The 27,931-nt window shown below is 39.8% G+C and overlaps 2 protein-coding genes across 2 annotated transcripts in view; both read right to left on the bottom strand.

Annotated features, from left to right (window-relative positions):
* The window catches only part of ppm1h (protein phosphatase, Mg2+/Mn2+ dependent, 1H), a 44,294-nt gene extending 40,991 nt beyond the window's left edge, over positions 1-3,303 (bottom strand). The window contains exon 1 of the mRNA XM_080874450.1: positions 2,940-3,303. Coding sequence (XP_080730576.1) covers positions 2,940-3,172 — 233 coding nt within the window. The 5' untranslated portion in view covers positions 3,173-3,303. The remainder of the gene's footprint in view (positions 1-2,939) is intronic.
* Positions 3,304-22,197: 18,894 nt separating this feature from the next.
* avpr1aa (arginine vasopressin receptor 1Aa) lies at positions 22,198-27,234 on the bottom strand. Its single transcript, XM_080875573.1, has 3 exons — positions 26,189-27,234; positions 24,011-24,232; positions 22,198-23,607 (listed from the first exon to the last, which is right to left on the bottom strand). The coding sequence occupies exons 1-3, from the start codon at positions 27,135-27,137 to the stop codon at positions 23,495-23,497; spliced, it is 1,284 nt and encodes a 427-aa protein (XP_080731699.1). The 5' UTR covers positions 27,138-27,234; the 3' UTR covers positions 22,198-23,494.
* Positions 27,235-27,931: the final 697 nt, after the last annotated feature.

Genomic DNA, 27,931 nt, shown 5'->3' with positions numbered 1-27,931 from the left:
ATTAAGGTGAGAGCAAGAGAAACTCCCCTCAGCTTCTCAAGTCTGGGAAAGTCAAGCAACACATAGCATGACAGTGCTACACCCAAACAATAGAATGAACAAGCGAAACGTTAGTGGTCTTTGTGTTTAGGGGAAGAAAAAATAAAACACTGGGGAAGAGCTGCTGTAAGTGTTACCTTTCTGCAAAAGTGAGGCATGCGAGTGTGCTGCAAAGAGACAGTGACACAATTGGAGTGAGCAATACTCAGTGATCCATTCAAATGTTCGCGTTCACTGGAGCAGACAGTGCACCCACTCAGAGACAGTGCATCAGAATCCTCCTTGTGAAGGCGAACTGCTCATTCTTTCTCTGCTGGAAGCCACGAAATAACCCAGGATAACCTCGGAAAGCTCAGCAAGGACTACTCAGAAGAGCAGGAGCAAGAAGGAGAAAAATGAGGCTGAGCCAGCCTAAGCCCAATCAGACTTTTACTTTCCATCGCCAGTGGTCAAATGTTTCAATCAAACCTACAAGAGGGATTAAATATTCATAATATTGAAAAAGCAAAAAGTGCAACAAACATGAGCCATTTGAGTAGAAAGAAAAAAACAAAAAAAGCAATAAATGTGGTCAGTACTATATGCTGGTATAGTACCTTCAAAGTCTTCATGTTTTTTGGTTTATCAAAGTGATCCATTGACTCCACTAATCCTTCTGAGTAGACCTGCAACGGATCACCACTTCTCAGATGGGCTCAGGTTTTCTCAGCTGGCAGTGATATTTCATGACAACAAAGCCTGCTGGTCAGCCAGCTGTTGACAAATCCCTGGTATGACGTATGTCTCGGTTTTGGTTGATTCTATGCCAAGCTAACACACACACACACACACACACACACACACACACTGCTGGCGGGAGTATCCGCTGGATGTGTTAAGCAGAACTGTTGAACTGATCCTGCAGAATTATGCATCTCATTTGAATATGTTGATTTTTATAGCCACAGAAACCTTGTGACACAATGATGATGAATAACAATGATCACAGTATCTACACAAAAATCTGAATTTTCATTTTAATGGAAACTTTGATCATAAAAATAGTCGATGGCTTCTAAAAACAAGCCAGTCCTAATCTGCTCTTTTATGTCTTGAGATTAAAAATTCACTATGGTAGATTAGTAAAAATAAATAAATAAATAAGGGCGACTCCCACAATTTCTCTGTACTTCTTAAATCTACATGAAGAGACAGCAGATAGCTCTCCTAGTATTGAAACAGTCAATTTATCAACTAGCTGATCAGCAAAAAGTAATAATAATAATAATCTGCTGTATTTAAGCAAGACAGCAAGAAATGTTTTTTTTTTTAATTCTCTTCTTCCAACTTCTAAAAATTCAGGATTTAGGAAGTAATGTTTTTACAAATAACCAGTATTAACAGATCACACTGAGCTCTTGGAAATGATTTGGATCATTTCCTGCTATAGTTTAATGTTTTTACTGCATAAAGCAAGAGGAAACATTAACAAAAGATCAGGTCAACTGATAAGCCAAAGTGCTCTTTCAGGTCCTTGTCTCTATGCTGCTCAAGCAGCTGTGTCTTAAGAAAAGAGTGCTACAGCAAGAAAGCCTCGACTTGAGATGACATTCGCTTGCACTACTAAACTGGCTTCCTAGCAGGACTGCTAAACTGGAAATATTAGATTTCCATCCTGGTGCTCTTACTAAATGTAATCGATCAATAAGGAAAGAGAAACTTCTTTATAGAGAAACGGCATGAAGATAAGACTGAACTGGGGCGTGGGGCAGTCACGCACTGTAGGTGTAGGTTTAGGATTTTTAGGACAGGACACAACCTCACTGACTTTTTGTGGGACTGCATGAGTAGGAGGGACTGTGACTCTGCACTCTCAGGAAGCAGATAATAATGAGACATCCCCAGATTACTTGAGCTGTGTACATCAAATGTAAATGGAACATAGTGATGAAGTAATTATTTTTAAGCATGTAAATCTCAATGACTCATTTGTTTCCTCTCCAGTGTGTAGGCTTTAGAAACAGGTTGAATAATTCACCCTGTATTTTATCATGTTCCGCCATTTTAATTCAGCTGTGTTCCTTGCTGACCAAACGCCAAGCCAGAAATTGGCTTTTTATGACTCCAGCAGCTGCACTAAGCGCTGTTTATAACACAGTACGTCCATTAAGAATACATTGCAGTTTGTATTGCACTTTACTGCAGCCTTGGAAGGAAGATTCGTGAGAGCCAAATGTATGCCTAAACAGAAGATGTGATATCAATAATACAGCAGATGATCTCAGGTCCAGTTGCAATTTTGGTCTCAAGTTATCATGTAAGAGGATCACGGGAGTGTAACATAAGCTACATTCGAGGTAATTCCCCAGCTTTAAACAGATTAACTGAGAAAAACTATTGAAATGAGATTTTTCACACAGGGAACGAGTGAACGGAGTACAGAGATGAACCTGGAGACAGTTATTCAGATCCTATCTGTGAGTGCACTGCTTATCTCATACAATATCAAAGGCCTGTGACCTTGTGTTATCCAGCTTAACTGGCCTCGTTATAACCTGCTTTATGGTATCTTTCCCTTTTCTACACCATTTGAAAAATAAAGCATTCTTATCTGGTTACAGGGGAGAGATCACAACGACCTTCAGCTTGGTGGAGGTATTTTTATGTCTTGGAAATACAGGAAACCTTGATGTTTATAATAATATTTGGCATGGTGCATTATAGAGCCATCAGCTGTACTTGAACCTGTTTATCATCTGAAACATATGTGAAGCAGATCATAATAAGTAGAAGAATAAAGAGAGGGGCTTGTGTTTTCTGTTTACGCCTGTGTGAGTGCTCTCAGTGGTCCAGGAAGACCGCGCTCACTTCCAAAGGATGCTGCGTGGAAGAAAAGATGGACGCATACAGGTTATACTCACTCTGCGTAGCCGGTGGACCACGGCAGCCGCTTGGTCTCCTTCAGGATGAGGATCGGTCTTGCGATGTGATCCGCCGAACACTCGATCTCGTCTGGCGACAGTCCCAGGAAGTCCGGTCGGGTGTACGGGAATTTCAGCGGCAGATCCGAGCCGCTGGGATGGTCTCCGTTGGAGCCACCGGCCATCATACCTCCCATGAAATTGGCTACCGCCGACTTCACCCGCGTGAGCATGGTCCTGCTGCGGCGTGGGTCCAGGCAATGCGATTGCGTGAATGCCACCCCACCCCACACGCACCCCCCTCTTCCAGTCTCCCTGGCAGATCCCCGCACGGCGACGCAGATTCGCGGCGTGGAAGAAAGCAAAACACTCAGGATCCGCGGAAAGTCATTCGGCACAGCGATCCCTCTGCGAACACGGAAATAAAAGCTGGACAGGCTCTCTCTCTCACACACACACACAGAGCCAGACTGAGCTGCACAGCAGTCATGTGACAAACCGGTTGCTGCTGGTGGATTTGGTCGCTGGTAGCCTATCTCAGTGAGCCGCTTACTGTTGACAGTGCTGGAGGTCAAAGGTGCGTAATCCCGATGTGACGATTACCTCCCGAACAAGGTGCAACACAAGGCTTTGTAGCCTGAGAAAAAGGCGGTGACCCAAATACATACATATACATATAAATGGAGCCACACTGACTGAACAACACACAGTACAATAAACCAGCCGTGAGGGTTTCAGTGACTCTTTTATGGACATCTGCAGTCGTCTAGTCTTTGTTTTTTCTTGACAGGGTGTGGTGCCACAGCTGTGTTGAAAAAATTAAAACCAGCTGTTTTGTTTCCATCTTTCTACAATTTTCTTTATCAAAAGATTGGAAATACAGTCATTGGGGAAAGTGTGGTTATCAAAGGTCAAAGCTTACAACAGATCAAAGTTGTAGGCTATAACACAAATCAAGGTTACATGTGTAATATTCTTTTATCAAAAAGGCAGTTTTGTACTTTGAAGCTAATGTCCACAAGAAAGGGGTCCAGTCAACACAAATATGCAGTAAAAACCAGAACTGTTGTTTTAAATATGGCACTTACTGGGAGCCTTTCAGTGTCTAGTGGCATATTGCGTTACCACCTTCTGATTACATTTTTTCTTTCTCTTCCAAGAGTCAGTGCAAATCTTACTGACTGGGCATTAAGCCAACCCAGCAGGATGTCTGTCTAGAATTTATGGACTTACTCTGTCAACAAAGCTCCATTTTGGAGAAGTGAACCCTACTAAATGATATGTCATAAGTGAACCGCAGTCTGCAGAGCGACCAAACCACAGAATCGTACTCAGCTGTTTCTTCAGTGCTGAAAGGTGAGGGCGTTGCAACAAAATGACTTCAAATGATCTGCTCATGATCCATATTCAATCCCAAAAGTTCACTGAGGAAACAAAAAGCCGTGTGGACGCAGTCAGTTCTTTCAGCTTCGGTTTACTGAGCACAGACATGCCTTCAAATAGAAGTGTGAGCATTTCACGTCGGAGTCCCAAAATCCCCAGCCAAACTGACATATGGCATTATTTCTAGCCTTTACCTTCACTTTAAATGCAAATGGCAAAATCTGCTCTTAATCACTTCATCACCTATTATCTAAGTCATGCTCTTTATAATAAAATTCCACTTATTTGACAAACACTAATGTGGTTTGGGTTTCTTGTCAAGACACCAGAGGAACTTATTTTGTTACATAAGTGCAAAAGTTTGCTTCAACCTACCAGCATCCAAACTCAAACACGCGTGTCATCCAGTGCTGTAGGAAAGAAATTTGATTAAACTTACAGTTAACCTGCATATTTTTTTTCTTTTTTAAACAGAATGGTCCTCTTTCAGCACAAAACTAAAACTAGGTGTGGACGCAGGGCCGCTTTCTAAAACAGGTTCCAGTTCCCCAATCTCTTCACTGGTTTCACTGTGGCAACTGTATAGTTGCTTTCTGTTTTATTTTGAAAACCACTATGAAAGATATTTTTTGAACACTGTGCTTGTGATGTACAGTTTCTGTGTGGAGTTTGCATGTTCTTCTGGTCGGCGTGACTTTCTCTCATAGTATAAAGACATGTGATTTAGTAAGGGTTGGGTTAACTGGTAGTTCTGCAAATACAGCAGGATCGGTATTGCCGAAACCAACACAGATATTTTTAACCCATGAGGGCAGCTCATATAGGACAGAGCAATGTGTCATGATTTATGCAATTTATGAGCTTTATGAGATAAATCATCAGTTTGCCAATTCTCAATTCAGATTGTTGTGATTTTTACTTTCCACAATAATTGGTTACCTACCTTTCAGCTTTATTTTGAAACTGCTTCTTTTTTGTTGTTGTTTGGAGACCTGGAATGCAAATGTGCCTGTCTCTGCTGCACTTTGGGTCAAAAATGTGCTACAGACTAGAAATAAAATAGACACAAAAAGCTTTCGGACATTTTTTATAGTGCACGTTAAAAATGGAGTGCATGATTTTATTTTTTTTATTTTTTTGATGGGAGTGATTTTTTTTCTTGAGAATCCTGTAAAATACAGCATGAACTCTTGGGGTTTATATTGAGGAACACTCAGACACATTATCTCTTAAATCTTGCGGGCCAATTAAAATCGTGAGCACGCTTATTATACAGAATGTCTCCAGTGAAAATGAGTAAAGTCTGATGAAAGTGAAGTTGGGAATTTGGCAGACTATAGTAAATCAATAATTCATGAGCTTGCCAGCAAAGAGTTCTACTGACCTAATTACACAGGAAAAGCAACAGCCTGTGAGCAGGATGCAGAAGATGATATACTCTACCTGCGACTGGATTTTCAATCAGGGATAGCTGGTAAAAAATTAACCAGAACAATGAGTGTGGCTCTTGTCTTTTCTGTGCTAATTATACCCCATAAACTGACAACATGCACAAAGATAAGCTCATTTCCCAGGAGACCTCACATACATTCTTTTGAAGTGATAAACTATTCAAAGCTTCCAAATGACAACAATTTTTTAATGGAAACCATGTGTTCAGCATGCGCACTTTTTAGCAACAGCTGAGGCAGACATTCGTTCATTTGATCTGTTGTTGCACAAGATGAAAAGTGAAGCATCACCAAAGTCATTAAGACTTCATCTGTGAAACATCTATGCAGTCTTAAGGCAGTTTATCTCATTGTTATTTTAACTTGATGCACTGTAGTATCAAAACAGGGTTCACGGGTTGAGATGCAGCATCAAATCATGACAGAGCCTCCACCGTGTTTTACACATGGCTGTAGTTGTGTTTGAATGATATGTTAAATATGTATGATGTGCAAACTGATATGTTTAGATCCACCACTCCATGAAATCCGTTTCCACTGATTTTCAGTCACATTAATGTGTAATCGGTCATACCTTGCCCCCCCTTCCTTCCTTAAGGAACTGCCTCTTGACAGTGAGCTTTCCACTGCGCCCATTTCTTATCAGGCTTCAGTGAACAATAGATGAATCAACTAAAGGATCAGATGAATCTCGCAGGTTTTTTTTGCTGGAATTTATCTGTCTTAAGTACGATTTTTCAGATGTTTGCCTGCAACAGAGATTTTACGCCTGTCATGATTTCTTTTGTCCTCCACTTGTCCAGTTTCTTCAAAATTTTAACCACACACTGCACATCATGTCAAGACATGCTGAGTTTACAGTGAATTGCTCTTTGGGAATCACCTTGTTGACTATTTTATGCCTGTCAAACTGTTATCTTTGGCGTTTTCTTATATTCAACAAAAGAAATCGGAACAAACTCAGTTTTGTGACGGGCTGCTACAAAGTGCCTAAAGATACAAATTGAAAATTGGTTCTTTGCCAAGTTGTGTGTAGACATGTAGCTTGTTTATGCATGTCTTGAACTATTGCTCAAGATCTCCTTAAACAAAAGAAAAGTCTGGCTTGGAAGAAAAATATGACGAAAGGAAGGCTGGTTCAAGACCTTTGCACAGCACTCATTTTCCAGTTAAAGGGGTTGATTTGTCTGCAGAGAGACATCTTTAAGGCCTTATCTTGTAACATCAGTAGCTGACCTTACTAATAATCTTGTGGCCTTATGGGAGCAAAAATTCCTACTGCCAAAAGCAATAATGGAAACCACATCCAGAAGAGGGAAGGCTGCATAGTCCACAGATTTGAGATGAAATGTGTATCATATTGGTGCAAACCTCAGCTGATCCCCCAGAATAAAGCGTCATCAGAAAAAGAAGCCAGAAGAGATGCAAGCAATAAAATCAACCGTATATCTCTCCCCTTGCTACATTGCATAATTTGCAATATTTATCCAGTGACTATTTGAAAACTACAGTTTTCAAATAATCTGTTAAGCGTTTCTCTTTGCTCTGTCTTCAGCTCCTTGTTATTCCTCCCAGGATAATGATGGTGATGGCAGGGTCAGGATAGCTTGAAGAATCTGTTTGCATTTCTGTAATCAGTCTGCTACTTGAACTGATGACTGACTCACAGATGGATAGAGATGGCACACATGCATACTTGCAGCATGGGGTAATGTGGAGACAGGGAACTCACATATAAGCATGGATCACGGCAAAGGCTTTTGTTAATCTGCAAAGTCAGCAATGAGTAAAATCTAATTTTGAAGTCAGGATAAAATAATTATTTTCAGATCCTGACTGCAATATTTGAGATCAGAATCAGTTAGGGCTGGATAAGGTGACCTTGAAGCATCACTTTTTTTATGCTGCATAGGCTGCTGTAGGACTGTCTGTGACGCACTAAGCATTTCTTCGATGCACCTCGTTTCACTCCAGGTGTTTCTGTAATATCGCTGTATGCAATTTTCTTCCTGTGTTTTGTCTCCATCTCCCTCTGCTCTCCTTTTGTTTCCCCTCACCCCCAACTGGTCGCAGCAGATGGCTGCCCCTCCCCGAACCTGTTTTTTCTTGAGGTTTCTTCCTGTTGAAAGGGATTGTTTTTTCCACTACCGATTTTGCAGTTTAGGCTACATCATATTAAGAACATATGCAAACATATCAGTTCCTGTTGAAAGGAAGGCATTTTCCATTGCTTATTGTGATTTTATCACCAATATCATTCGTTCTGTACCTTGCTGCATGGGACAACTGTTGTTGTGATTTGGAGCAATGTAAATAAAACTGAATGGAAAAATGATAAACTACTACTAGTGGTAATTAGTGTTATTGCTCCCAATAGAATGCAAGACCAAGCCAAAAATAAAGATTCTTTCCTCCGTTTCCTTTCCATTTTATTGCAAACATACAAACCCAATTTTAAGAATGCTGAGATGGCAGCAACATATCTCAAAAGCACGGGGATGAGAACAAAAAGCAAAAAAAAAACAAAAAAAACAACAACCTAGAGACGTGGTACTAACAAGAAACAGCTGGAGGAACACTTTGTAACCAATTAAACTAAGTTAACTGGCAACAGGACCGTAACATGACTGTGTATAAAAAGCATCTCAGAGAGGAAGACTTTCCTCAGAATTCGAGATGGGCAGAGGTTCAGTCTGCAATTTTGCAAACCAATTTCAGAATCATGGTCCTCAATGTGAAATTGCAAAGACTTTGAATATCTGGTCATCAACGTCACACAGCATCAGCGTTCTGAGGTTCTGTTGAAATCTGTGTGCGAGGGAGAAGGCCAAAGTCATTATTGGATCCCTATGAGCTGAGGGCCATCAGAGAACACTGCATTAAAGACAGACGTGATTCTGACATGAAATCATGGCATGGGCTCAGGAGGTTAAAGCTCTGTCATGTAAAGAAGAAGCCAATATGTGAAAGTGACTTGCATCTCTGATGGTACATTAATGAAATTGAATTGGGAGCTTGCACATCTGGAAAGGTAGCATTAATACTTTAGAGGTTTAAGAGCAACATGTAGGCCCATCCATGGAATGTTGTTTTAGGGAATGACTTTCCATATCCAAGCAAGAAACTGTTCAACTCTGTCCATTTCAAAAATGACAAATATGAAAGACCCAGGACCAGCTAGAATCCTAAGACAAAGAGGCACAGGGAACATGGCCCTGTCCCAACTCTGAGAGGTATTACTGCCATCAAATTCTAAACAAGTTAATATTTTTCTTAAGGTAGGTCAATTATCTCAGTTTAATCTGCCAGATAACAACATTAAACATACTTCAACATGGCTCCAAAACCACAACATTAAGTTGAGATTTACACTGGAGTCCACATAAGGTTTTACGTATTTTTTATTTTAAATTACTCCACACCTTTAGTTTAAAAAAAAAAAAAAAGAAAAGAAAAAGAAAGAAAAGACACTTGCCTTCATACAACATGATGGCAAGTGGTGACATCTCCCCTAGCCAGCCTTACTTTATCCACTCTGTAGACAGTTGGCAATTAAATCTTGGCAACACCCAGAGACTCTTTCACGAGTACAAGCTGAAGAGGACTTAAACAGTTCCCGTCAAAAGGGTCACTCCAAGAGCCCCAAATAGAACTTCTGGACTCGCCCAAATTTGAAAACCACTGGGGAAAGCAAGCCATCACATGTGCTTTCCAACAGGGAAAAGGTACTTATTTGTTAAAATTCTAATGAAACAATAAGCAACCCTGCACAGAATACTCAGTTGCTAAAGTGCATCATGCAGAGCAAAAACCCCATTTTAAGTGCACCATGCCAAGTATACATGGATACTCCAACATGAGTATGCCACAAGTTGCAATAATGGACAATCGTAACATCATGAGCACAAGAACCACAAACTGAAAGGATTAAACAAACAAAATTACTACCACACAACCAAAAATAACCACTAATCCCAACCAGAAGGGATCTTTTGTCCCCACAAAACAAAGTCACATACAAAATGACCCCATAACACAACAAGTTGCTGTTCACAAATGAGAACTATACCCACATAATTATCACAAGGTCGGCTCAGCACCGCAGTTAATGCCGTCACGTGGCCAGCAACATTCACAAGTCATCCACCACAAGTAGGCCGACATCGCCACAACACTGAAGGTCACTGCACAAAACACTCACCTTCTCATTAGTCATCCATAAACACTGCTGCAGATGTACGCGCGCACGCTTACCTGACACAACCAGTGGGCCATAACTAGTAAGGGATCTCAAACGGTTCAATTCAGTGTTACTGGTTTAACACACCAAAACAGCTTCTTCCCCAAACACTGCTGACCTCAGTCCGACAGTAACTATGAAGAAACCACCATGTGCAATATTCTTCTGCCTAATTCCACGTCCTACCCATCAGGACATAGCGCCTAATGTACGTCTTATAATATGTAGATTACACACGTTCAGTTTAAGTGTGCAATATTCTTACATCCCAGTGTTACTAGATGGGTAGGCATGGTATAAATGTTTAAACATTTTAATTCACATCAGGAAATTTTATTTAAATAGTGTATGTCATATTAAGGGCGACCGTGGCTCAGGGGGTTGGGAATCGCATCTGTAACCGGAAGGTCGCTGGTTTGATCCCCGGGCTCTCTGTCCTGGTCGTTGTGTCCTTGGGCAAGACACTTTACCCTACTTGCCTACTGGTGTTGGCCAGAGGGGCCGATGGCGCGATATGGCAGCCTCGCTTCTGTCAGTCTGCCCCAGGGCAGCTGTGGCTACAACTGTAGCTTGCCTCCACCAGTGTATGAATGTGAGAGTGAATGAATAGTGGTATTGTAAAGCGCTTTGGGTGCCTTGAAAAGTGCTATATAAATCCAATCCATTATTATTATTATTATAATATTTCAGTATGTTTATGTTATTTTAGATTATTGCATCACACAAGGGAGTATTGCTTTAATTTTGCTGTGCTTGCATAATGGCAAAGCATCTTGAATCTTGAACTTTGAGCAACTTTCAGCATAACACAAAGAAAACTGTGCATACCTGGTTTTCAATAGCGTGCCAGCCCTAAGGCACGTTTCAATGCTAAACTCAAACAGACCTATCACAGATGTCATTCACTGCCAAACTCCAAAGTATAACCACCACCTGAGGCAAGCTCCAAACACAAACTAAAACAAAACAAAATAAGAAACAAGTACTTCAGCGGAAGGGCAGCACAGACACCCAGCTGAAACTCTAAAGACAGTCTGCTCAGTCGCAGTGAACGCCTTAAGTAAACCATCACTCACCCCACCAAGACAACTGCTGATATTTAATCTCTTCTAAAGACTATTGATTGAGTTATGACCCTGCAGGAAAGCTACAAAATAAAGGAGAGTTTGTTGGAACATAAATGTTATTTTAAATCCTGTAATAACCCCAACTAAAAACAGCCCACACAGCATGAAGCCAAAAAGAAAAACCCTCAAATGTGCCTCAGGCATGCCTTTATCCACACTACGACAGGTGTAGACAATTGACAATTAAGCCATGGCAACCACTAGAGACTCTTGAACTGTCAACAGATAAACAATTACAATGGGCTCTTAACAGAAAGTGTACAAACAATAATCCAAAAACATGAACCAAGTACTATAGTAGGCCTGCAGATAGGGAACAAAAACTGTAACAAACACAAGCAGGAAGACAGGACTATTTATACAGAGTGCTGGTGAGGGAATGACTGATGACGTTACGTCCCATAATTAGTAAGAACATACAGGTAAAGCGGTGGTACGGTGGTTAGCACTGTTGCCTCACAGCACGAAGGTCCTGAGTTTGCGTGGGATCCTCCCAGGTACTCCAGCTTCCTTCCACAGTCCAAAGACATGCACTTAGTGGGGATAGGGTAATTAGAAACTCAGCACGGTTGTCTTTATGTGTTAACTGGAGGTAACCAGAAGGCAGATACTAAATGCAAACACTCATGTTAATACAGAGAGGAAAACAATGGAACAGAGAGAAAACAAAACATATGAGGAATCCAAACAGAGAATCATATAAACAGGTATCCATAACTCGGGAAAAACTAGACAGGAACCAAAGATGATATAGTATATTAAGAAAAGAATTCAAAGTACTAAGATAACAACCAAAACAGAAACTAACAGAGTCTAAAGCTCAGACTTTGGAGAAATGGAATAAAAGCTTCCAGGCTGTGTGTCATTCCAAGCTGTATTCTCATGTTTCACTTTAGTTTTGTTCTATATTGGATGAAATCTTGATTTCAAAATTTGTGTGTTACTAATTTTTATGTTAACAACCGACATCCCAAACCCTTTAATATTTTTCTTTTTTTTAATTTTTTTACATATCTTTGCGAAGTCTCTACATAAATGTAAAATGCACCCTGTTAGTGAAGCTAATTAATTCTGTGTGTACCCTGTTGTTTTATTCTCTGACCAGTAGATGTCACCAGCTTACTGAAAAATGTGCGAGGGAGTTCCTTTGGCTTTTATTTTATGAAAACCACATATCACATGGCGTGTCTGGCTGCATGCTGTTGTTGTGCTTTCCTTACTAAAATACTGGAACGTATACTTTTTTTATGTGATACAAGGAGGGGACTAATATCACACCAGCCTCAGACTAGAAGAGATGAATGTGTGTTATTTATAGCAGTTATTGGACCCAAATTCTTTCCCCATCCCTGCAGTCACAAAGATAAGCTCGGGGTGGTCAGATTCCCCACAGGGTGAGCCTGGACTGAGCGGGCTGGGTCTGTGTGTGTTTCTGCCTTTTTTCACTCTTTCCTGAACAACATCTCCCCCATGCAGAGTTAACTGGAGAGACTGTCAAAAGAAAAAGAAGAAAAAGTCTGGGTTGCTGTTGTTTTTGGAGAGGTGTTAGGAACATATTCAGTGACTGTGCCATATCAGTGTTTAGTAATTAAGAATGACATCACATTAAAAAAAACCAACTCTCTTGCTTTAGTGTGCCAGAAAGATAATTTGTAGCCTCTAGCTAAATCTCATGTTACTCTGTGTGTAAACATATAAATAAACACATACAAGCAGAGGACATAATGTGAAATGGTGCTTTTTATTGCTTTATAAATACACGTCAATTACAATTGAAAAAAACTCTTTGACATGTGACTTACAACTAAATGGATCATGTTTTTTTCACTACTGATTTTGCAGTTTAGGCTACATCATATTAAGAAAATATGCAAACATATCAGTTGCATTTATTTCATACACTAATATTTGTATTCTATGTATTACACCATATTAATGGAAACTCATAACAACACATTGTTACGTTTTACTATAAAATTGTGCCCCAGGGATTGGTGCAATATCCCATAACAGTCATAATAAAACCTTAACTGCTTTTCTTCTTGTACATTTAGTGGAACAAACTGGTAGCCAGATGACCCACTGACATCATAATGCTGATGAGTCAATGTTTTAAAAGGGATGTGGCTTTAATGACACCATAAAATCAAATTTATGCAAAAATAACACGCTTGACGGGGCATGTGGTTTTATTGTATGTGACTAGCAGAAGTGGAGTTTTTAACCCCTCGTCTTACTATAAATCACTAGTTTAATAGGTCCAGGCATGAGAGTGAACAAAATACACGGACAAGATATTTACTTTCCTGCTGGCAGACTCAGGTACTCATCCAGACTGACTAACACAGGGCTGAACAATCCGGATCATGAAGGATCTCAAGGGTACAACAACATACAACTATCATCCAATTACATGCCTCTTCACAACATGGAACATGGAAGCTCCTATCAGGCATCATAACAGTTCATACATGAGCACAGCTCAGAAAGTCATTGGAAAAAACACCAGAGTGCCGAAGCACCAACTCGAAAGAGCAGTACAGTAGGTCTCCAAGAACAGATGGACCAATCTCAGCGCTGCAGGGATCACAAGAAAGCGCACAACTCCATACATGGATGGCACTGTACAAGGCTAATAGTGGACTAATAACATTGATCAAGAACTCAGTGGGACTATAGAAGACAGCACTGAAGGCCAACTCCAAGGCAATTACACGTCACCATCAAGTGAAGAATATACCAAGGTGCTACACTGATGTTCTGCATGGGCCTCATCCCCTTAGCTAACGCATAACTAAGTGTTTATGCGGATATAGATTCAGGAGTAGAGTGACCATCAGCCACCTTAATAGCTGAAATCCAAGACAGTACCTGGTTATCCCACAGACCAACAAAAACCCTGATGAAGATGATCAGATCAACCACCACCAGGTAAGGAAGATGTTGAGAAGATAGGTAAATGATATAAAAAAGATCGAAGCCATCAACACATATGCTCTACCAGTCATCAGAATCCCAGGCAGAATCAAAACTGGCCACGGGAGGAGATAGATGCCACTGATGTCAAAACACAAAAATTCTTCACAATACATGGAGGTCTCCGCCTGGAGTGTAGCAAGCAATGGAAAGAGGGAGGGTGAGGGCTGGTGAGTGTCAGAGCAATGATCCAGGAGGAAACACAGAGCATCCAAGAATACATAAAGAATGAGATGAGCTGCTCCCAGAATGCCTCAGCCAGCTCAAGACAGATGGTTATGCAGAACAGAAAGAGGAACTATCGTGGACCACCAACTGGCTGGAAAAGTATACAAGAACATCTGTACTGCATATGGACCAGAAGACCAAATATGCTGATGGGAGACACCACCAAATCTGCTTGAGAACAGTACTGTGAAATTTTCAGTTCCAGCTGCTGTCAAACCAATCAGACATAGTGGTGGTTAACAAAGAACACAATTTTGTGAAATGTCCTCACTCCTAAGTATTTCGCAGTTAACCACTGGTTAGTGGTATTATAACAAAGTGGAAGGGACTGGGAATGATAGCAACTTAGCCATGAAGTGGTAGACCATGTGAAATCACACAGCAGGTTCAACAGATGATAATAATACTAATAATAATAATAATGGATTGCATTTATATAGCGCTTTTCGGGTGATGATGAGGTGCATAGTGTGCCATGGTCATGACTTTCTGCAGAGTCAATCACTGCTGATGTCCAAACATCACGTGGCATTCAGATTATCTCAAAAACAGTGCTTAGAAAGCTTCATAGAATGAGTTTCCATGGGCAATGCAACCAAGCCTTACATTACTAAGTCCAGTGCAAAGCATTAGACTGCATTGTACCAAGTGTAAAGATCGGTGGTGGGGGGATTATGGTGTGTGGCTTTCAGGAGTTGGGCTCGGCCCCTCAGTTCCAGTGGAAAGGAACTGTTAATGCTTCAGCACACCAAGACATTTTGGACAATTTCGTGCTCTGAACTTTGTGGGAACAATTTGGAGATGGCCCGCTGTTCCAAAATGACTGCACACCAGTGCAAGAAGCAAGGTCCATAAATACAATACAATACAAAGCAATTTTATTTATATAGCACTTTTAAAAAATCAGAGGTGTGCCAAAGTGCTTCACAGAATCAAAAGACATAGAAGAGCGAGCTTGATGTGGAAGAACTTGACTCACAGAATCCTGACCTTAACCTGACAGAACACCTTTGGGATGAAATAGAGCCAAGACTGCAAGCCAGGTCTTCTCATCTGTGTCTGTGGAAATCTTTTCCCAGAAGAGATGAAGCTGTTATAGTGGAACATTAAAACCTATGGATTAAGAATGGTATATTTACAGCATATGAAAGTACATGATAAAGTGGGATTCATTGGTGCATTATAAAAGGAAAATGCAAACTTTACTACGTTTAAGCATGAATGCCCATCCTTGACCTTAGAGAGAGTCTCATTCAAAAAACAATGCTAACAATATGACAAGTTCTGGTATGGTCTCATAATGGGGCTTTTTTGGGATAAATATCTCAAACTGCTATTTATAAAGTCAACAATCAACTGTTATTGTACACTTACATTTAGGTATTTTGGTTATAACTTAACAGGCTGTCAAAAACACAATCATAATTATTGAATTTCTTTTTTATTCAGTAATATCCTGTCATATTTTGAAATCACAGACATTTGTGGGCACTTTACTTTTACTCTCTACATTTTGTCTAGTTTTGTTTGCTTTTCCAATTTTCTGCCTCACCTGTCCATAATCAAAGTATATTATCATCCCAGTATATGTTTAATTACCTTGCCAGTTGCCTTGTTGCATTTTGTAGATATCCAGGAAATTTCTCATATTTTTTGTAGTTCAAGTCTGTTTCTTTTCCTAATGTATGACCTATCCTATCTACCTACAGCCTTTCTTTAGCACAGGGGTGTCAAACATAAGGACTGGGGGCCAGAATCAGCCTGGTGAAGACTCCAATCTGGCCCACCGGATGACTTTGGAAAGTAAAAGTGGACATATACATTTCTGACTTTTAACTGTGTTTTAAAAAGTTTTTCCTATTGATAGAAAACTCCCCCATGGCTATGCACAATACACCAAAGTAATTTAAATATAGATTTCTGTAATTTTACACACATTTACCTTTTCTAATCTAAGCTCAAAGAGACATAGATATTGTCGAAATTGCACTAGATGTGTAGTTAAACTTCTTGAGCTTGGGAGCTAATATAGAAAAAAAAAGTTATAAAGCTACATGTTTTAAAGACTCTTGTCCCTCCTCCTTTTTATAATGTTCAGAAAAGTGAGCAGTACGCATTAACAAGTTTACATAAAGTCTGTTTTCATTTATAAAAGAAATATTGTGATTCCTCTGGTTTCGGTCCTCAACGTAGCCTAAAGATTCTCAGGAATTCTCAGGGAACACATTTCTAAGAAGGTAACGGATTGTGCTTGTCAGCTACTGGAAAAGACATCGATCAAGCAGCCATGCAATACCTCATCTCTGTCCTTCTAGTGACCACAGAGAAGGCCTTCATAATTAACGAGGGTCAAGATTCTCTGACCTGTGTGCACAAGCAATGAAATCCATTGAGCTGACACTTTGTTAATCATTGTCCACAAAAACAGTTTGACCTGCTACTGGTGTCTAAGCAACAACTCTGCTATGAAGGTATCACTCTCCTCTCATGTTCTGGCCATTACATGCTCGACATTTTTGTGCAAAATATACCTCAGACTAGTAATAAACACATATAGAGCAATATACTGTGATGTTTTATCATCATAATTTAATTATGTTGCCAAATTCTTCAGTAAAGAATTTAATTATGTTTTGTATATTCTGTTTGTAAGACAGGGGCTGGTGAACTAATGAATAACATGTCCAGCAGCCTGTCATTTTGCCTCTCGTGCTCTGCCTTTGATTTCCACCTGGGTTCTGTTTTTACACAGCAAGTCTGTAATCTAAATGCAGACTATGTACAGCCCTGCGCTGTGATCCCACGACACATCAAAGCACCTGTTTTGATTAATAAAATCTAAACATGTGACCTTTCCTTCTGTTTGAGAAATGAGACGAAGCGGTTGCTTAGGTGCATGTTAAAAGCACAAAATGTCTATCCAGAAAAAAAAAAACCTGTTGGCTGTATTAAAGTTTATTAATTTTTTAAAACATGTGATGTTTTTGGTGAAGTCATAGTTACTGCATTTCACTCATGTAGCAGTGGCAACAGAGAGAAGGTCACATTACTGAAAGGTCTCTGTATGAAACGTGTGACTCATAATGAATGTCTTAAACCTCCACCCTTATAAAAATGAAAATTTTGTACTGTAGTTTTTGGATCTTTCTCCAAGTAAAAAATAAACACATTGGGTCTGGGTGCGGAGCTCACGGGCACGTCACTGCAACCCCCCCTGGCTTCTGCTCCGCGGCTGCTGAGTGACCCCTCATCTGGGGCTCCCCTCAGCTCTTTCCGGGACAGTGGCGCGGCTGCCCCTCTGTTGGTCTTCCTTGGTCTCCTTTGCTCTTGGGGCCTCTGGATGTCTGGAACCTTGATCTCCTGCTTCATGCCCTGGAGGACGGGGCTGTGGCCCCCCACACCCTCTAGCAGATCATTACATGAAGGAACCTTTTAAATACAAGCGCGTTCATGCTCACAGGTGTACACACGGGTGCTTACACACACAAACTACACCCTTTTTGGCTGCTACCTCAAAGCACACTGTGCGCTGTCGATATTACGTGCCGCACAATAATATTTAATATTTGGTATTTACTGTTATATTCACATAGATCATCGTGATGATGTTGTTTATTATATTGCTCTCTTTTTCTTTGCTTATTTTCTCTTTTTTCTTTCCCAACAGGTGATCCAGGTGATCGATGTATGTAGTTTCTGTCTGTTTGTTTTGCTGGTTTTTGGTTTTTGCCCTTTATCACTGTCCCTCTTCCCCGCTCTTTTTCTTTCCCTCTTTCTTTGTCCCTTTTCTTTTCCCCAGTCAATATATATATATATATATATATATATATATATTTAATTGATATTTGGTAATTGTACAAAAGGAGGAAGTCTGTGCTATAATTTTACCAAATACTAATTAGCAGCTGTTCATTTATGTATACAGTCTCTGAATGCATCTTGCTAACTAAGAATGCTCATATTAGCTGATAGGCTCTAGTCCCAATATGCCCGTGTTCTCCTTTTTATACAGTCTGTGGTTAATGAAGCAATGCACGTTCCCAGAGTGGTTTTAGAGCTTAAACCAGCTGAGCTACCCTCTATCACACAGTACATCTTGATTATCACCATATTAATTATTTGTAGTTTGTTTAGCTCATTGTCACCTACAAACATACTCAGCTTGTCAAGTCAGAACGGTCCCAACCAACCAGTCTAACTGGACTTTTTTTTTTTTTTTTTTTACCAAAAACACATCCAGATTCTTCATCTTTTTAATTTTTCTGTGGCAAACTATTTTTGTTGTGTTGTTGTGTACTATGTATTTGAGAATTTTTTTTAAATAATAAATTGATCATTACTACTATTAAGCTGTCCAGACCAGTTTTATTATTTTGATATCAAATTAATGCTGCTTCTTTATTTAATTTAGTTTAGTTTTACTTTAGTTTAATGTTATATTTCTTTAAGAAAATCCCACCTTAACATAATGATTTTATAAGTAATCAAATTCCACTCATTCAACGATCTGAACTAAATAAATTCTGTTGCAACTAGGAAACAATAACTTACAGTCGGTCAACTGGCCTAAGAAATTTGCTGACAACTGAGACTAAAAGTAGACAATAGACATGCTGCCCACAATCTATGTGAAGGAAATTTGTTTGGTAACACAGAACATGAGTAACAGAAAAAAAGTTAGTTATGCAAGCCTTGTCTGGAAGAATGTGAATGCTTTATTTTCCAGATTTTGTGTACTAGCATATTTTTTTTTTAGATCAACCTGTTTGAATAGATTGATTGATCTCTGGGGGGTGATTAAAGAACACAATGGTAAATAGAAATATGCGTTACTTTCATGGACAACAGAAGGAGAACAATGGAGCAGGAAGACAGAGGCTTGTATGTAACTGAGGCAAATATGCTGCCACTCTGACAGACCCTCTTCTCATTTAACTCTCATCAGAGAGCTGAAAGAACTTCCTGTGTTTGAGACTCTTTCAAGTCGGCTCCACTTAGAAGCAACACATCTGGTTTGTTATGTTACCATTAACCAATTGAAGTCTAATTCAGCCAAGAAAAGAAAGAAATCTGTATCCCTCATTTGTTAACATGAACACTTCTGTCAGATTATTGACTTTCTAAACATTTTGTAAAGCCTGTTTCATTTACACTAGCATGCAAGCAAGAATCTCTGTACCGGGTTGAGGAAAGGCCAGGGTGTCAGGTGGAGGGAAGGCAGCTGTGGACACAATTGTCCAGATCATAACAGAAAACAGGACTTGGTTCCTGCTGGAAAAACACAAGTTGTTTAGTCATTAAGAAAGGGAGTATGAGTCTTCTTGGCATGATTCCCGAACAATGCGGGATCTTAATGTTTTTTAAGCTAAAGAATATGACAGATTGGATATCATTAGGAATTCTTGTGCTGAATTCTGTGGCATGAGCTTAAATGCTGAAGGAGAAGCTGAGGGATTTCCAAGAAAGAGCAAAGTGGTGCTTGAAAAATAATGTTTCATGGCTTTGAGATTTTGGAGCGAAGTCGGTGTGAAGTCGCTCTTCAGAAGGGTGCCAGCGAACAAAGACCTTCATATGCATCTGCAGCTCATATCTCTGCATTTTTCAGACCCCTTACTGACATCCCTCCAACTCTGTCTTTGCCTGAGGTATCCATACATGTGGCACACAAAAGATATAAAAGTCTTTGATGTTGTCGCTCTTCACAGACCCCTGCACTCCAGTGAGATCCATTTATCCTTTTTTTGTTCATCTCCCAAGCAGCTCGGGGTGAATAAATAACTGTATGCTGAAACTGATTTGCAAAAATAAGAAAGAAAAAGCCTTTCTTCACAAACTTCTATGTAAAAAGACCATCAGAATAAGGCATGATCACAGCCTGATACAAAATGCTCTGGTCTCTATAGGTAATATACTACTTCATAACAAATCTAGGGGATAAATATTTTTTAGCTATTTAATTTTTTTAAGGCTTCAAGTTACAGATGTATCCACTTTGACTGGCAGTTGGCTTTACCTAGACCACAGGTGTCAAACTCCAGGCCTTGATGGCTGCTGTCCTGCTGGTTTCCCAACTAACCTGCCCTTGTAGCTTCTTATTGGCAAAGCACACCTGATCCAGGTAATCAGTAGCAGGTAGGGCAGGGATATCTCAAAAACAAGTAGGATGCTGGCACTCAAGGACTGGAGTTTGACACCCCTGACTAGACGCTGTAGGGTTCACCTCTCCTAATAGAGATCTCTGGCCATCTCACCTGCATTTGTGGTTTTGGTTTTGTACAAATTGCATTGCCCTGTTTCATGTTTCCAATACAAAATATAGAAAATCTTGGGTTGTGCACATATTCTGTGGATATGCTCCTAATTTTGCAGTCCTTATAGTAAGATGTCTGTTTTCTGAATTTCTAAGTTGAGGTCCTAGTTGTTCAAAGTCTCTAATGAAGCTCAGTTATTATTTTCTCAGTCTAGACTCTGACTGCAGACCCTGTCCCCCTGTCCCCCTATCCCTGGCTCATGGCCAGCGTTTCGTAGGAATGCTTCTTCATGGTTGGCATTTTGTAATGAGATTCACAGTGTATGCTAGGTGAGGAATTTGAGCTATGTTCACCATATCTAAAACAACTGTCTCTCCAAAACCAGTCAGAACTTGATGTACTCAGCGCTATGTGAAGGAGTCATCATTTCCTGTAACAAGTTCCTCTGTCATCCATCTATGACACAGTCAACAGACCCCTGCATTCTTAAAATCACATGATTGGTGATAAATTGTACCTTAGAGGACATAGTGGGGTGGAAAGGTTTTAGATACTGCAAAGGGGAACTCCAAAAAAGCGTCATTATCAACAGATGCACTAAGCAACAGCAGATATCATTCTTGTTCCAAATGCTAAGCAGTGTGGCGTGGCTGCTAAAGTAAAGGACTAAGACATTTTTGCTATTGTGAAACAGAACAATGCAATAATATGATGTGTTACACAATCACACAGTATTATTATTATATTACAGTATTATCACTATTATTAAATTAAATGAAATTGCATTTCTGATGGAATCTAAAGGATGACTGAAGGGTCAGCTTAAATAGGAAACATGTTTTCTCACAACGCTGGTTTCACGTGTCTGGATTTTGAGATATTTGCCTCTGAGATTTGTAGAATTTTGATTTAATGGATGAAGAAAATAAAAAACAACACAAATCTTACTAGAATCTGAAACAACAACCTGGCCCTCTGAAAACTATTAACACTCTGTTTTGTGAAGCCTGTTGGGAGCTATGGTTTTTGGATGGATTAAAGCAATGGTCTGGTGTTTGAGGAAGTGTGCTCATCTGGTTTCTTGTACTGATAATCTGTAGGATAAATGTGATGCTACTGCTCACAACTGGTTAGCTTGGTTCATAAACATTGGGCTAGTCTGTCTTTGTCGTAATGATAACAGAATCTATTAAAAAGTTATGACTCATTAAATCTCTTTTTAATCAGCTGGAGTTGCCAACAGCCGGTTAAAGCTCAAGGCAACAACTACTTTGCATGAAAACCCAGGAAAACTGTGGCACATGACACAGTAAAATCTGTGAAAATATGGTTTTACTATGAAGGGATTTTTCTTGTTAGACTTTTTCCCCCTACTGTTTTTAACCACATGTTGAATTTTACCATTTATGAAAAAACTGACAAAATTACCTGGACATTTTCCATTTTTCCATTGCCCATTTTTCTACTAAAGAAATCCTACAGATAGATGTATCTCAAAACCTCCTCACACTGAAAATAAACAGTAAAAAAATCTTAACTCTGTTGAATAGGTAAAATGACCTTTTAATACAATGATTTATCATTTTATTACAAGGTGCTATTCATTCTATTGGGACATATATTATCCATCAGTATGGGGGTGGACAACATGTTGACAAAAGGCTGCTCATTAGCAGAATTTCCCATTCACACGTTTTCAATTGAAAGGTCAAGCAGTTGCATAATCCCAGAGCTTGGCAAGCTTCAACTGCTTAGATTGGCAAGAGACATGACTTCACAAAGCACTTCATTTTCAGCAGAAATAACACACATAAATTTCTGTGGCTGTGCACCAGCTTCATGAAGCACAAACTATGAAATGTTCCATGTTCCAACAGGAACAAAGACAACGTAATATTTAATACATTGGCGTGTATATTTCAACATAAGGTGTTACAGTAGGTTACCTCTTAAAGATTTGCACAAGCCATTACAGACCAGCAACTCATGCCCAATAGATTTACATATATTACTCCTATTTACAGACATTTAAGTGTTTTTAATATACAACTATGCAACATTTGAATTGATATGTACATACTTTGATACACAGTGCACACATATATACACAATATCTATGTACAATCTTGATTCAATATAGCTTTTTTGTGGGGGTGGGGGGGATTATTTTTAATCCGACAATCATTATGGTGTCACATATCACATTGATTTCCAGGAAGTTGTTTATCTCGAGTGCAAATGAAGCCAAAACTCAGAACCACCAGTGGTGCAGGATGTCTGAGGAAAATCAGGAAGTGTGCTGATGTGTTGTGTGTGGAATGTGTGAGATTCTTCCCAAGATTTTATGAAAGACATGGGAACAGTTTGTGAGAAGGTGGGCTGACTTATCCAGCAGTGGTCAGTCTCACTTCATCAGAGCCCCCTGCTTTCTATCTGTGTGTGTGTGTGTGTGTGTGTGTGTGTGTGTGTGTGTGTGTGTGTGTGTGTGTGTGTGTGTGTGTGTGTGTGTGTGTGTGTGTGTGTGTGTGTGTGTGTGTCTATAAAACTTGAAGGAGATCTCATTTACCAATGCTGAGCAGAAATGAAAGCCATCAAATTTAGGACTGCCTTGTGCAACATGAAACAATTCCTTCAACAAATCATAAAAGTGCACATAACCACAAAAATCTGGCTGATAAATGTAACTCCACATGCTTCCCTTTTTTATTTTATTTTACTTTTTTTCCCCTCAGGTCAAAGCAAAAGGTTCGAATCAGATTTACAAGCCACTAAAATGTGGTTCTAAGAAAAACAGGAAAAACGGAAAGCTAAACACAACGGATGAGGTGACTGCCTTGGTTACTTGGAGACGAGTGGTCTGGAAGAGTCGTTTTCACCATCACTACACACATCTCGGCTGCTATATGGGTTTTATCTTTGTAAACACTTTAACAGGGAAGGGTGTTCGGCAGCACTGTGGGGAGGCACAACAACCTTTGAAAGCATCAGGATTCCTGGAAAAAAAGGTTCTCGCTAAAGAAAAAAAAGGAAAAAAAACACTCAGAAGAACTCATGCAGGAATCTGCAAAACACTGAATATTGAAGATTTATGATTACATTCAATAGAACAATTTAAAGCCTGTGCATGCTTTTTTCTCATTATTTATCTAACGTTTCTGCTGAGGTTATCTAAAGAAAGAAAGAAGATGTATGCACGTTCCCTAATGTGTCCATATTTTCTGCTTCTGTGAACCTCGCAACACCCTGTTTCATGTTTTTTTTTTCAAACTAAAAAAAGCTTGGTTTTCTGTATAATTTTAAGACATTGCAGTTCCTGTCATTCATGCCATTTGGTGCCACTGTCAAACATGTGTTTACTCTGCTTGAATAGAGGGCTTGGAGGAATTATCCAGCTCTCTCCAGTAGCCGGTACTACCTGTTGGGCTCCGATTGGTCATCTTAGTCAGCAAAGTCGTTCTGCGGAGGCTACTGTCTGAGTCTTCTTTCTTGAAGTCGGTGTTGATTTTGCGGCAACACGAGAAGCACTGCACAAAATCCTGGAGGAGGTGGCCACTGAAGATCATGTATATCCACGGGTTACAGCAGCTGTTGAGACTGGCAAGGAGTGCAGACAGAGACACTGCTGTGTTCTCTGAATCTGGAGAACAGAGAGAGGAAGGAGGGAAAGGATGATTAATTCGCAAAACATCTGGTACAGGCTGTAGAAATGCCTGTTTAACTCAGTGCCTCTGGTGTCTAAATGCTGCCTAAATGTGCCAGACTCTGAAAGTTACAAAGGTGTGCCAAAGTTAGAAGAAATCTCTGTTACAGATCCAACTAGTTTTAAGACTTTTGGAATAAAATGTAATTTTCATAATATAAGCAAAAGGCGGTAATCCACCTCCTCAAACACTGACACTTAGTCAGATAGATTTAAGTATAAATTCCTTCTCTCTTCCTACATCTGAAACACTTTGATTGGAGGATAATGTGATCTGTTGGTGTCTTCACTGTCACAGAGTTCCTCACACCAGTAACAAAGGAAGCGACGATAAATTAATCAAAGGAGCTTGCAAAGAAAACTGAGAACCTTCACAGACATGACGATAAATTAACGCATTTAAAAAATGACAGGATCTGTTTTCACTGCAGCCACGGTCATTTTCTAAGCCAAGACAAGAAATTTTGGTGCCTAAAATTATAAGGAAAAAAACTATAATGAAGACGAGGAAAGCTATAAACAGTGGTCCAACTCAGGGAGGAGTTTGTTTCATCAGCTGCCAATATAGTAGGCCCATACAGTTTATTTAGTGCCATGACATGAGTTTATAGAGCTATATAAATGATTGTTGTTGTTTTTTACCTGCAATCATTTGCAGGTTGATGACATATATAACAACAACAACAGCAACAACAACAAAACCTACGATGGTGCCTTTTTAGAACTTCCCCAAATTTCTACAAATTTGAGTTATATTGCACTTTATGTTGCACTTTATGATAGGGCAGAAAAATACTAGAAACCAGAATTTGAAAATGTGTAAATGTGAATCATCTGTAAATTTCCTGTAAAATTTACTCTCACTGAGAGCTTTGGGCCCAATTTTTGTGGGCTTTGGCCTTCCAGCTAACTACCACAATATCTGACTTTATCATCTAATTGCAGTTGTCATTGTTTGTGTTTGAGTTGTTGGAATTATCCATCTCACTAGGACTTCAAAAACTTTATTTCAAAACAAAAGAGATAATAATGAAAAGTGATACAGCTAACCTAAGAATTTTACACGTAAATTTTTATTCTTAGCATTCACCCCACACACACCTACCCATCCCAACACCGTCACCAAAAGTTAACAATTGAATTCAGCCAAGAACGGAATGAACTTATCAGCTAGCCAGCAATAATTAATTCTACTGATCCACAGTCAGACTGATAAACTTTGAACAAAAGTCTGAAATATTTTTCTGTGAATTCACTTTTTAAAAAACAGGTTAAAATACTTCGAGTAAGGCAAAGTAGGGCATTTGATAATTAGTGCAATAATATAGTATTGCTGTATTAGTACCATATAAATTGTATAAAACAGGTTCGGCTAATGTGACTTAAAACTTTGGTTAAAAAAAGATGTAATCTGATTTTAGACAAGAGGAGATAAAAGGGAAACACCTTGTGGACAGGACAAAATATGTTGCTTGCACATAATTTATACTAGTGGCGTGGTTTTAAAGCGCCATAACATTTCAACACTTAACGTCTCAAAATGCAGATGTAGGGTTTTTTCCTTCCTAAATCTCCCTGGAAAATTCTCCAAATGGACACGTACGGAACATAAGATTTCATTTATTTGGTGAAATGTAGTTGTGGGTGTGCATGTGAGCGCGTGTGCGTGAAAGGTTTGACACTGTATACGTTTTAGATTAGTATGTTTACACGTTTTGTTTTTGTTTGTCAAATAAGTTCGTGCGTAAAGGCGCGCAATTCGTGGATTTTTTTCCCTTGCGCAACGCGATTCTTAAGTTTCTGTTCATTTTCTCCCCCTGCAATTCTCAACATTTTTAGAACGATTAAAAGTGTGACATTTAATAAGTATTTTGTTCATTTATAAGCACTCACCATCCCACTGGAAGTTTTCATCCCACACAGACCACATCTGCACGATGAAAAACGGTGCCCAGCAAACAATGTACGCCAAAACGATCACAAAAGTCATTTTAACGGTTCTCAGTTTGGCTCTTGAGATAGTTGTAACGCTGCTGACCGAGTTCTTTCCAATCAGTCCATTCCTGCTTGCCGCACCAGCCGTCGTTTTTCTTTTCTTGTATTTAATATTCTTCCAAATACTGTGGCAGATAAACCCGTAGCACATCATGAGAAGGACCACGGGCACCAGAAAGATGCCCACGGTTATCCAGGTGATGTACGCCCTGGCGCCCCAGGGCTCGATAAAGCGCGCCCAGCAGTCGTAGACGCCCGAACCGTTCTGGATCTCGCTCAGGGAGAAGATGAAGTACTGTGAACAGCTGAGCACCAGGCTACATATCCACGTGGAGATGATCATGATGTACGAGCGTCGTGTGGACTGCTGTAGGGTTTTCAGAGGGTGGCAGATGGCAATGTAACGATCCAGGGTCATCATCACCATCATATAGGTGGACGCAAACATTCCCATCACCTGGAGGTGCTTCACAATCCTGCAGAGAAAGTCTGGGCCGTAGAAGCGGAAGGTGATTTCCCAGCACAGCTGTGGCAGCACCTGGAAGAAAGCAACCACCAGATCGGCCAGGCTCAGGTGTTTGATGAAAAGGTGCATTCGCGACATCTTCTTCTTTGTGTTGTACATGGCCAGCAGGACGCTTACGTTCCCAATGACAGCAACCACGAAGGTGATGCTCAGAACCATTATCTCTATTTGTGCCACCTCCTCGTTCCTTGCAAACGGATCTGATCCGTTATGCTGGTCGGTGCCGTTTCCAGACGTTCCCATCATTAGGTCAGTGGTGACAGTGAACACCAAAGTCTGGTTCTCTTCGTTCAGGAGCATACGTTTGTCAGGAGCGTACATGGCACTGCCCCTCTGTGCGCCCTAGCAAGACTTAGTGCCAGAGGGGCTGCAAAGTGCCTCTCCAATCCGTATATGGAGCTACCTGGCGCCCGTAGAGAGAAACTCGTTGCTTTGTGAATTGTGTCTCCTGTCAGCGCTTTTTAAACTCGAGTCAAATTTCAGACTGCGTGCGCAAAGCAGGATGCACTGCAAAAACATGAGGCACCTAATGATTAATTTAGATTGTGGCAAGCACACATTAATTCAAATAAAATGTAAAAATAAATGCAAAATGAACATAGACATCAATGAGGGATACTTTTCAGTGAAGGTGTACCCAACGCAATCTAAAGTGTTCAAATATGCGAAACGTGCGTTTTCTTGAAACTGTGTTTGAATATCAGCATAAATATAATCAAGCCAAAAATGATCCGTGCTGCGTTTCCGATTCCTTGTCTTGCTTTGGAGACAAAAAGTTTAAAATGTGACTTCCACAACATTATGGCTAAAAAAAAAAACATTTTTTGCAGTGCAGAGCTAAGCCCTTCCCGATGCTTTACACAACATCCACATCACCACAACTCCGCGTAGGTATTGTTTATTAGGAACTTTTGTGGGTATTAAAAAGTCACAAAATGTGCTGAAAATGTAAAGTGTTTAAAGTACAATGAACAGAGTAACACAATTTTTATTTACAATTTTTTTTCATACACTTTATGAATATTTGAGGTCCAATAAGAAAAGACAGTCCCACCCAACAGTTCACAAATAACATTTAAATGCTTTTCCCCCCAGCATAATAAGCTTTGCAGAGG

The sequence above is a fragment of the Rhamphochromis sp. 'chilingali' genome, assembly GCF_963969265.1.
Source record: "Rhamphochromis sp. 'chilingali' genome assembly, chromosome: 2".
NCBI lineage: Eukaryota > Metazoa > Chordata > Actinopteri > Cichliformes > Cichlidae > Rhamphochromis > Rhamphochromis sp. 'chilingali'.
Note: the sequence above shows the minus strand (reverse complement) of the source record. Positions and strands in the feature narration are given on the sequence as shown.

Excerpts from the sequence above, each read along its gene's own strand:
- avpr1aa (XM_080875573.1), bottom strand. The coding sequence starts at position 27,137 with ATGTACGCTCCTGACAAACGTATGCTCCTGAACGAAGAGAACCAGACT. Across the intron at positions 24,233-26,188 it reads TGAAAACTTCCAGTGGGATG|ATTCAGAGAACACAGCAGTG; the intron begins GTGAGTGCTTAT and ends TCTGTTCTCCAG. Across the intron at positions 23,608-24,010 it reads GACCAATCGGAGCCCAACAG|CGAGAACCTTTTTTTCCAGG; the intron begins GTAGTACCGGCT and ends TTTTTTCTTTAG.